This window comes from Platichthys flesus, chromosome 18 (assembly GCF_949316205.1).
Source record: "Platichthys flesus chromosome 18, fPlaFle2.1, whole genome shotgun sequence".
Lineage (NCBI taxonomy): Eukaryota > Metazoa > Chordata > Actinopteri > Pleuronectiformes > Pleuronectidae > Platichthys > Platichthys flesus.
In genome coordinates, this window is record NC_084962.1 from 10,687,368 (window position 1) to 10,699,376 (window position 12,009).

Sequence of the window (12,009 nt, forward strand, 5' to 3'; positions counted from 1 at the left end):
ACCACCTACTTTGAAAGTGTAACACTGACCCAGTTGTTGTTCACATTAAGTTGTCAGTGTGTTCATCTCAAGGCTGTTTGAAAACCAACAGAGGGAAATGGATGAGTGTGATTTATTCAAAGTGTGACACAGTTTTCTAAACAAAGGGTGGATTAACAGATGGATGAAGCGTTGAGGCCTTTTCCCAGGGCACAATCACAAAAGTCAGACGTGGAAATCCACTGGATCCGTGCGTAATCGGCCCACCTACTCCTCCAACAGCTGCTTTACTGATTCCTCTGGCCTTTTGTCCTTCAGTGTTTTATGTAAAGAGGCTTGACACCGTAACACACATTGTCCTTGAGTGCCGGGTGGCCGACCATCATACGCTTCTTGCACCACTTCAGTCCTCTTTTATAAATGGGTTTCACAGAGTCAATAGACCAGCGAGTCAAATATCTGTAGAAAAGAAAAAGAGAGATGTAAAACATATATTTATTGATAGACATACATGCTGGGAGTTGGTAGACACAGACACAGATGCATGCATCACCTGTTAAGCTGTGGCTTGGGCCTCTTTGGGACATGGCCTTCAGGAAGTTTGGGTTTGTGGTCAGGTAGTAGACCTTGAACACAGGAGAGAAATAAGGAGTTGAAACATGTCAGCAACATTGTTATCAGAGAAAGCTCTTCAGTGAGCCGGTGGGAAAAAACTAAACGGCATAAAGATACAGTTTAGTTGGATTAAATTCAGGCCACACATTTGCATCGAACAAAGGAATTACTTATCCCTGTCAACAGCTTTCCTGATAGGTGATGTCGTTAAAAATATATGGGAACCCACGTTGGGACAAGCAGATCAAATTCAGCTTACTTTAATCTGTTATGAATATATAACCAAAACTTTTTTCTTTTTTTTCACATACAGAAGAATGCAAATCTCAATTTATTAGAAAATAAAATATTGGGGATTAGGGTTAAACCTAACTCTATCCTTCTTTCTTGATCCAGTTTCCACAACTGTTTGCCATTCGGACGAGTCAAAATCAACACTATCTCGACTACTTACATGTCTTTGAAATTAGTTTCAATTTTGCAAAGCTACACAGACAGATTCAGTGGCAATTCAGACGGGCCAAAAGATGATGTGTTGGAATCATAGTCGATAGAAATGTATATGAAACCACACAGGGGTAGTCACTAACACAGACCTGCTCTGTGAGCCATCTGCACACAAATGGTAATCTTTCGATGCTCCTGTGGACAGAGACCAGTGATTCTCCTGGGCAACATCCCTCCATCTGACCTGATGAACTGACTAAGAAGCAAGACATCCTGGGAGAGGAAAAGAATCAAATCAGGCACCTTAAACAGCTGATAACACTTAAGAATAATATCTTATTTGGTCATTGCCTGTCTCTGAATGCATTTACCGTGTAGTTGTATTTGTTCTGTAGGTCCCATCTGTAGATAGGACACTTGGCTGTGGGGTTTGGAGGTTGTGGTCCTACTGGGACTTCTACGATTTGTCCCTCGATCTGAGAAAAGATGAGCATTATTATACCTTTGAAATAAAAACTTGCATGTCCAGTCACATAAAGGTTAATAACTGGTTCTTATAGAGGTGTGCTGATGGAGGTCATTGAAATGCGGACATTTCTGAAATTAGTCATGCAGCCTTAAAAAACATGAGGTGTATACAATAGATAGAATTGATAAAAAAGACTACATATTTATCAACCAAAATAATAGAGTATATAAAATTGTACATTCACTATTATTTCAGTTTCCCATCACAACAGTCTTTTACTTACCATTGTTGTTTTACCCTCCTGCTTCTCTACCACTGCAACAAAACAGGATGTAAAACATTACACAGTATACAGGAACACAAATATTGTAGTTGCTATTATTTTTTAGTTTTTGCCTTTTTGACGGCAAGTAGATATACTTCAATGTCAGTCAAACATGACAAACTTATGTGTTTAAATAAAGTAAATCTCGACTCTTTGAGGGTTAAATTGGTAGCTTGTTAATATCTCCTGATATGTTCAGTAATAGATAGATAAACTCTTAAAGTTTATCTATCTATAATAAATTATTAAATTGGGGAATTAATTTGTCACAACAACCTGAAAAATAAAAACATATATGTAGAAGAAGCACACAAATAAGGGAAGTACAGTAATGCAAAATTACACTGTTGGGTTCAATGACAAAACGCACAGTTAGCAGTCCTATAACAATTTAATAAAGTCCATTCTAAAAGCAAAGTTTAATATGATTATGAAACCTTTATAGATATATAAACCCATACATGATATACTGTATAAACCAATAGGTTTAGGGTTATTTAAGGTCAAGAAAATGAGTGAATCTCTGGTGAGAAAAACTTTCTTGGGACAATAACACCCTTGATGAAGAGGTATCAGGAGGGAGTCAACGCAGGACCTCAGTTTTTTTGAAGGATTTGTGTTTCATTTTGTTTTGGATTCACAGTAGCAGTTAATACAATCAGTGGATCCGTCAGAGATTGTGAGAAGGCTGCAGGTTCTTCTGTGAGGAAACATCTGAGCTGAGCCGACTGCTGTCAGTGCCTCTACATTAGCATGCTGGCTAACAAACCGACAGGCTAAAGCCGTCACGTGTGTATGGAACACTCACCCTGGCGGATCCCTCTGCTCGGGACGGTCACAGCACAGAGCCGAGGAACATGTATCCCCTGAAACACACCCATGTTAGAGGCTGCAGCTCCTAATTTTAACCCCGCAAACGAGGTGTACACAGACCTCAGTGCACCGCGGAGCGCCATGTTTAATTCTTGACCTTCGCCGTCGTCGCTTCCGGTATGAAAGCCTCGCGAGAGTGGGAACAGCGAACCCGTCGGCGAAGACTGCGCATAACAACCACGGCAGGAATGAACCACTCAGACATCACAAACTAAACAGAAAGTAAGAGCAGAAATAAAGTTAAATGAAAATTCCCCCTGAATACATAAGTTGTCACCACTTTCTAATTTTCTGCAAATTTTTGTAAGAATTTGAGCATGTTAAAGCCCTGAAAAAGCCAATTCATTTGCCTGAAAAAAATTATAATAACGAGGGGCCATTTGGTTAGCAAACAGTAGTTACACAACCCATACACATCATAACAATACATAAAAAGAGCGTTAAACATCCATTAGTACTAAAATATATTAAAATGTGTGTGTGTGTACCATACACCAGGGCTACAGCTGGTTTAAAAGTCTGACTGCTGAGGGGACAATGATCTTAAAGATGACAGAACTTGAAACATGACCACACATTACAATAATAAAACTAGAAAATGGTTCCACGATCTCTGATTCACAATCCACCGTTATATGGTCCATGATCACATTATAGAATCAGTAGTGTAATAATTGGTGCATCTGTCTCCCCACATGGGAACTACTTTGTTGTCAGTGATGAGCAAATAATTTCTCCTTCAAATGTCTTATATGTCTTGTTTTTATCTACAACCCAGAGATATTCAGTTTATAATAGTTTAACATAGGGCCGTAATAACTACCTATTTGTGAAGTTAAGAAATGTTTTATGAACTCGCTTAGTGAAATAGATCACTTTCAAAGTCCAGATACATATATTAATGGTAAAGTTCTATGAATCTTTATCGAAAGCATTGCCCATTTTAGCTACGACGCAACTGTAATTCAATCCTCGTTCAACCACAAAAACACTGCAACTCACAATCAAACAAAAGTAAACCTAGGGGTAAACAACAATGTACAAGACGCTGATGTTGAAAGGACATTAAAGACAAGGGAACACTTGTCAAAAAAGATGAAAACTGAAGCTACATGAGCCAAGAAAAAGATAAAGAAGACATTTTCAAGTATTTCTCTGCAAATATCGTGCCAGTGTGCATGAACATAAATGCTGCACTCCACACAATAAACTGCAGGATATATCTGAGGATCCCAGAGATTACTTAGAGAGGCTTTCATCCTTATTTAGATGAGTTCATAACAAAGACAGGGGCCACTGTTCATACCTCCATTCATGCCAGGCTCATCAGATGAAAAGTAGGAGAGGCACCTCGACGGAGCGGTGTAGGAACACGCCAAGCTTTTGTTGCAGGAAGCAAACGATACAGGTGGATTCGACGCACAGATCGGAGAGAGGCCCACGAAGATAAAGTGCTAGATGCTTGATAGTGTTATCGCGAGAACACTATACGCCGTTGTTTACCTGCTATGTTTTTGTTTGCTGTTGTTCTGGATTTACCTCATCATCCATTTGAATAAGGGAGGCATTAAGAAAGCAAAGGGAGCCTGCAACAATAGAACAACAGAAGTTCATCGGTGGGTGGAGGAAAAAATACAATCGTGTAATTTACGCTGCATGATAAATGGAAGATAGACTTAGCAACACATTGTGTGTTATGCAGGATCTCCTTCAATTGCATAAATGTACTATAGGTCTGCATTTTCTAAACAGTATAACAACAATAGGAAACTCAGTCAGGAGATAATACCTTTTTTTTGCTCATTTTTGGGTTCCTCCTATCATAACTATTACAATTCATGGTTGAAACTATACCTAGTGATGGGGTTATACTTTTTAATTAAAAGCCCCCTGTGGAGGTTTTGACCAACAGGGCCTTAGAGCAATGTTTTGTGTGTGTGTGCGTGTGTTTGTGTGGTTTTGTGGTTTTGTGTGTGTGTGTTGGGCCCTTTTTTGTTTGTATCATACCCAGGCAAGAGGATTTACATAATCACACAATCAACTTGTGCAATCAGATATTTTATGTCATTCCACAGATTGACAGTTGGTGGTGATAACATTCAACAAACAAAGATACGGAAGAAGAAGAATGCAAACAGGTTAACATGGATTCAAACAAAAACAAAGCTTTAAAAACAGACACACCACCTAGTCCGAGTATGTCTGAAACGTAACTTTTGTTTGTGTAGTTGTACCAGAAAATTCGACTAAATCTGTTGGTTCAGCATTGTTCATTGTGAGTGGAGCATGGTAATTACATATAGGGCATGTCAGGATATTCACCATCACGGTTCCTTGGGTTCATGGCCAAAAATGCGAGCGATTTCTCAAATGCCATCTTAAGTGTGGAACCTAAAAGAGCTGCACACTGGGATGCAAATAGCCTCTTCTGTGTCCATCTTGTCTCCAGAGCTCAGAGGAGATAGAGATTACCGTCGCCCTGCCGCCACAAAGCACACATTGTCTCAGTGATTAGGTTCCTTCGTCAAGGACACTTAGGCAGTCACATTCCTTGAGAGAAGCCCCAAAAAATGGCATTTAAAGTGTCTGGCCACCTCCTCATAGGCTTTGATATTCAAATGAAACATGGCCCTGTACAAACAGACGCCTCAGCTGAGGAGGGCAGGGGGAGAGTAAATCAGAAGAGCTCGTCTGACATTTTCACAGCGAGCACTGGGGGACACTGAGGCAATGTTGGTTTGATGTCATGGTGGGAAGTTATTGCTGTGTGGAAAAGGTTAGCATTTTCACCCCTGCCTCCCTGGATAAACGCTAAAACGCAGCAGGGAACAAGCAGATGAGCTGAGACCAGAGAGAGGAAGAGCGGGCACTGTCTCATGACACAAAAACAAATCCAACCCATCCTGCTGCATTCCTTTTTTATTGTCACACTGGTCAGTTTGTTTGGCCTTTAATGTTTTTGCTGTAGACTGAAGGGCCCATGGTGATGCTGCAAGAGGGTCTTAATAGCAAAACCAAGGGATCTGCAAAGTTGAATTAAATGCCACATGCATAGTATAAACATTTCAGTTGAAAACAGCATTTCCTAGAGTAAAAGAGTCTCTGTCCACACAACTATATTGGTTCCATATCAGTCCAATCTCATTTTAGCACGTCTGAAAATGCGTATATTGTGACCGCTGATGTTCACGCACATGCCGGTGTTCACGGGAAGGCACACATTGCACAAATAAATTGTCACAGATTACTCTCCTACACATGTAAGCAGTTGTGTCATAGTAAAATGTAGAATTCAGCTGCACGACAGCTGTTAGCAAAGACAACAGGGTCAGCAACGGTTGTATTTGATTATCCATGTCGTGTTCTACACTGGTAGCTGCAGCTGATGCCTTTCGTCTTCTTCTGGAACGGGGTGATGTTGTAGGAGCCCAACAAATCAGCGAAGGCTACATCTTGACCTGAATAACCAAATCAGGTCTTTGGTCTTGTGAGAGTCTGAGTCATTTCCAAACTTCTCCGCTTCTGCGTATCAAGACTAAAACATTTCCCCAGAGTTTTCAAACTAAAATGGAGCCAGCAGCGTTTCCAAACTTCTCTGTTTAAGCGGGACTAAGACTCCGGAGCAGTGTTGACACCAGGCGTAACGGTAGCACATGCAATTGATTGCAACAGTTGTTGCAGAGCTTTGGAATGTTTCCTCACATGTAGGATTTCTCCCAATGAGCACCAAAGGTTTTTGACAGAATATCTCATTCCCATGCAGGTGGAATGTGTGGATTTGCTGCCCGAAATTGATGGGCACAGTCTGGTATGCAATTAAGGAATAGCTGTCACTAAGAGGCTTTCCTGGGTGATTAACTTGTAAGGGCTGTTGCATCCAAGGAAGTCAACTGAACACAATTAGCCTATTTCCAAGGAATGAGTTTGGTTGAAGGCCCCCGCTGCTTGTAAGATGAGGTGGGAAGAAAGAGGTTCTCTGAAGCAGACAACTGGAAATCAGGACGCAGCTTTCAATGACCAGGGAGTGGACCTCAGTGTCCTGAGTGACATTCAATGTGCATTCATCGCTCCTCTTCTTCTTTTTTTCCCCCTTTTGAAGCAGGGTAAAGCTTTCCTGCAAGTGACATGAATCTTTATCCATCCAAGTATCCGCTGGCCCCCCCGCGCCTTCTGTTTCTCACCCCCCTCACTCACTACCCTTCCCGTACTTATTTGGGCGTACGTGCTAAATGGCACTGGCCTCTCCAACAAATTCACTGCTCTTTGAAGAGGCTCTTATCCCCATTTTTCCTCCGCTTGGCCCACAGAGAGTGGCAGCTTCTATCCTCCTTCTCACACACGTACCCACACACACACACAAACTCAGACTGTCTGTGAGCACACACACACACTCAATAAAAAACCTAAACCTCTTCAGATGTTTGAAAACATTTTGTCCTCTCCTCTTGCAATTTTCTTCCTGCTGGGGATGTACTTTTTGTTTTAGTTTGAAACTGGTTTCGCACCTCCCGAGGTCCAGTGTCCTTTGGCTGGGTTTTGTTTGTCTGACCTTTCTAAGATTCATCCCTCCGCCGACTAGCAACAAGGAAGTCAATTAAAGCAGAGACGGAGTCAGATCTGAAAAGATAGAAGAGACAACTAATTTGTTTTCTTCCGGATCAGTGTCACAGATCAGGAATTCTCCCTCTGCATGTGTTTTAAATGAAAGAATCATGTTCCACCTGTAGGAACAACAGCCAGAAATATAACCAGCGATTAACATAAGCTCGGAGCGATGTTTTAATGTGATGCAGGGATGTCTCATGCTGTGCAGATTCCTGCAGCACTGGCCAGATTAGTTTCCCACCATGGCTGCCCCTGCTCTTAACTTCCTCCTTGTGCATGTTGCTATGATGCCCGCAGCAGCATTCTCACAAAGACCAGATGGTTTCTAGCCAGCTGCGGTACTCTTTACTAAAAGGCCATCTGCAAGTGGTCATGTGACATATGAGGTGACCATTTGTATGCATTTTCTGAAATAACTAATCGTTCATCCTCTTTGATAACTAGGGAACAATGTATTCATTCATTTGACTCTTTAAGTTGTATGATTGATATTTTGGTCACATGGAAACTGTAAAGAGACGATTGACACATTACCACCCTCACAAATCAAACAGGAGACATATCTGGCTCGTTGGTGGGTAAAACACCCCAAAACGTGTGATTGTTTGATTAAGTGCATAATTAATTGACTCTATTGACGTTTGAATAGAGCAGCTTAAGATCAGTGATATGTTAAATCTGTGGTAAAGGTCTGCTCTGGTGTCACTGTACTCTCAAACGTGATGACAACTTTCTCTCCTGCATTTGATACCATTTTTATTAATGAGATACGTCACCATTGTGCTTGTGAAACTGTTGGACAAACTACCAGTTCTTGGCTGATGTTGACCATAGATACTTCAGACAAGGTGTCACTTCATATTAGGGTTATTTTTGTCCGTTGACCTACATGCAAAATGAGTTGTTGACAGTTCCTCCTCACGTCTCATAAGGTCCAGTTCCAGAACAAAATGATGCAGGGTTCATCTGAAACTAGTGGGGGTTCACTTGTTCAGAGGCCTTAAAACTTAGTCTTCCAAAAAACGGATTATTGCCCAGTTTGTATATGCCTAGAGTTGCTTTTATTGGGGTCAGAACATTACAATACACACAACTGTATATCCGTCCGTGTTAAGAGCAGAGATATATCTTTGCGTCTTTGTAACTGTCAATCAAAGCCCAAGCAGTTTATAGCATAACGAGGTATGACATTTACATGATTATATAGTTTGTTTCTGCTGTGTTGCGCCCCAACACATCAACAGAATCTTGGAAAGGCAGCTGGTTCATCATCATAAATTCAATACGTCTGCAAGAGCTGACAGGTATGAGCATTTCTTTTCAAGCTGTGATGTATTTTCAAGAAACATCTCTCCTTCCAGAACACCATTGATTTCATGTGCTCCAGTTCGCCAGTTGTTGTAGTCAAAGAAACAATTTAGACCCAACATTTCCACTGGTAAATAAATATAAGAATGTTACACAATGAACTACAAAACAAATGCCTCACGCCACCAAAAAGTTGGGTTTATTTAGATACCTGCACAGGCTCTTCTTTTGCAAGGTCAACTGGCATGGGTTGAAGCTGTGGACCAAGGGGTGCTGATGAGTCAGGAGTGAGCTGGTTACCAGCCAGTTGGCACTGAACTTGAGATGGCTTGGCTGAAGTCTTCAAAACAACTTTGGTAACGTCAGCGAGGTTGTCATGAGGTGCCTCGGCATCTTCAGCTGCTGAGGCTTTGTTGTTGCTGGTGTTAGACTTTGGCCTCCCCAATCAACCCCCCCCCCCCCCCCCCCCCCCAAAAAAAAACAGACAGCCATGGAATCATATTGGACGATTAGCAAACAACTGAGGATTTAAACCCAGCTCCATACATCAGCACCACACAGACGATCTGCACAGTCCTGAGAGTGGTTTTAAGGGGTTCATGCTTAATAATGTAACCATCTTCAAGAAATATCAGACGTATTTATCATTCGAATATCAACTGAGGCCGCACAATATTAAACATAGGGTAGCTTGCATATTTTTGCTTCCCTGTTGAATCAGGCCAATGTTCAATGTTTATTTTACCACTGCAAATCAATTATCCTTATCTTAATGTTAACAGGTAATAATGTGTTGCAAATGGTCGCTGAAGTATTGTCCTAAGTGCCCGTTCTGGTCACGCTATCTTAGCTTACTCAGCGTACAGAACACAGAAGAGTTCACCTGACTTGTCCTCTGACACTCATCGCTCAGCAGTAGCATTGTGGTATCAGAGCAAAGCCTCACCCTGCAAGTTGATCTAATAGGCTCCTTGACAGTAGACTGTCACTGGTACACTGCAGTTCTCAGGTAGAATTACTTTACAAACTAAGCAGTCATTGCATTGACTGCTTAGTTTGTTTCTGATATATATCGTGTATCGTGTATATCAAACAAGGTTCCAAATCGGTTTTTCAATGGAGGGTGCTGATTAAAGTTGCCTATCTACAGTACAACACATGGCTCATTATTATTACCTATTTCACCAAAATGTAAACTGGTTTAACAATTAAACCTACAGTTTCACACACTAAAATACACAATGGGACTGGAGTGTGGGAACATATCTAGACGATCTGTACCCCCTCCACCTTTATGGTCCCCACACGTTGCATAAAAAGTATCCTGATGTCACACAAGGTACTTGCAGGATTTTAATGACCCTCATTTGTCTCTTCTGTCTCCCACTGTGACTGGAAGTGGGTTAACAAGTTGAAAAGTATAGAACTGAGAGCAGGCTCCATTGGAGTCAGTTGTAGCCCAGCAGGGGGCAGTAGTGATTACCAGGTGAATCTATGTGACTATTTCCCTCCTCTTGTAGACTGTAACCCCGCAGCAGCCTGCCCCAGTCGTCAAGACCTTGTAGATTAAATAATAAAGCGTTATCAACAATTTCACAAGTTTTACAGCATAATAGGTTTCTGTTATTGCTACACCTCAGGCAGTTCAGGTACAAGTCATTTACGCCTTTCAATAAATTGTAGCATAGATGTAAAACAAAGGTTATGATGGTTGGATATATGAATGAACAGTGTCCTCTTTACAACTAGAAAGAAAAAACAATTAAACCCTTAATGACTTTTCCTTGGGAGAAATGTGTTTTCAGACCTAATAAACTTCCCTCACCCACCATGGGGAACATAATCTTTGTGACTTGTTCTCTTCCTCTCCCAGTTGGGGGTCATTCGTGGAAACAACTTGAGACCGTCTTTAAAAAAAAAACTTTTACTGCCGTCTTTTTTGTTGTATTTTTAACACCATGTCCAATACATCTTACTCTCTGAATGAGAACGTAAAACCCCTTCTTCCTGTGTGTGTGTGTGCGAGTGAGCGTGCATGCCTTGCCCTGGTGAGAAGAAGTCGTACAGTTGACGGCAATCGGTCAAGTGTTTCTCCAGTACTTCTGCATTGGGCTTAATTGGGAGACATTCAGTCACACAAAGACACATGATGCGACAAAAGGTTGGACGCTGAAAAGAAGCAAACCTGAAGTCCTTCCATCTCCTTTTCATTCACATGTAGGCCTGTAAAGGACTGGGCAGTCAAACACAAGGCAAACTCTCCAGTCAAATTCCATCACTGGAAAACACAGGACTGAGCACTTGATAAAGGAAGAGCTTCTTTTTCTAACAACTGCTTGTTATTAAGTGGAAGGGCAGACATGCATTTAAGTCTTTCCGTTTAGAACATAATATGACGACTGCATGCAATAACCAACTGTATGCTTCATGATCAAATTAAAAGTTGGGGGCTGCCATATTTCAGATTTCAGGACCAGCATTAACTGGCAGACAGAGTCATACTTTAAAGTGGAACTGTGTAACTTTTGTGGCCATTGTGGCAACAAGTGGCAATTAAAGGGATAACTGCACTGCACATTGAACTCGCCCCCATTTCCCCCAAATCTCTTGAACCAGTTGCTTTACAATCATCATCAGGAACGGCTTGTCCGAGGTCAGCTGGAACAGGAAGACTTTTAATAGCTTTGACTCCTTGTATATAATTGCCTTAATTATGGCAACAATAAAATTGAGAGATTAAACCAAAATTATATTGAATACATAGACCAATTGGCTCTTGGTTTGACTGCAGATTTTTATGATTTATATCACGTAGCGTGGGTGTATTATAATTGATGGCGCCTGCATGTCTGTCTGTCTGTCTGTCTTTCTGTCTGTCTGTCTGTCTGTCTGTCTGTCTGTCTGTCTGTCTGTCTGTCTGTCTGTCTGTCTGTCTGTCTGTCTGTTTGTCACAGCGATAACTCAGGCTATTTTAATCAAATAAGGATTAAATTGGTAGGGGTCAGGGTCAGGACTTGCACTATTGTTTTTTCCAATTTGTGTAAAGTCAGGATACTGGCAAGGCAGTTATTTTTAAGGTGTTTTGGCCTATGGTAATGGGTGGCAAATACATTAAAAGCACATATAAGCATACAATTAAGATTTATTTAATTCAGTTACATGGTGTATTGATAAAAAGGTATTTTTACGACTTCTTATACGGCAATGATATATATATATTAACAGTTTTACCATACATATGCTCACAAAATAAATCTATTATGTTCATCAGGTCTTCATTGTGTTGTTGCACTATCACTGTATTATTATTTTGCCAACACACCACCCTCTGACAAATGTCTGGTTGTGATAATGTCACTTTCAAAGTCAGCCTGGATGAAAAGTTCAG

At 41.0% G+C, this 12,009-nt stretch overlaps 1 protein-coding gene across 1 annotated transcript; it reads right to left on the reverse strand.

Moving 5' to 3' along the window:
- Window positions 1–96: 96 nt before the first annotated feature.
- Window positions 97–2,826, reverse strand: mrps18a (mitochondrial ribosomal protein S18A). The gene is made up of 6 exons (XM_062411897.1): window positions 2,644–2,826; window positions 1,794–1,825; window positions 1,413–1,517; window positions 1,191–1,314; window positions 533–605; window positions 97–438 (listed from the first exon to the last, which is right to left on the reverse strand). The coding sequence occupies exons 1-6, from the start codon at window positions 2,789–2,791 to the stop codon at window positions 294–296; spliced, it is 627 nt and encodes a 208-aa protein (XP_062267881.1). The 5' UTR covers window positions 2,792–2,826; the 3' UTR covers window positions 97–293.
- Window positions 2,827–12,009: the final 9,183 nt, after the last annotated feature.

Bases quoted from the DNA above. Each gene is read 5' to 3' on its own strand.
- mrps18a (XM_062411897.1), bottom strand. From the start codon at position 2,791: ATGGCGCTCCGCGGTGCACTGAGGTCTGTGTACACCTCGTTTGCGGGG. The intron at 1,826-2,643 runs GTGAGTGTTCCA...GTTTTGTTGCAG, and splicing joins GAGCAGAGGGATCCGCCAGG to TGGTAGAGAAGCAGGAGGGT. The intron at 606-1,190 runs GTCTGTGTTAGT...CCTGTGTTCAAG, and splicing joins GCAGATGGCTCACAGAGCAG to GTCTACTACCTGACCACAAA.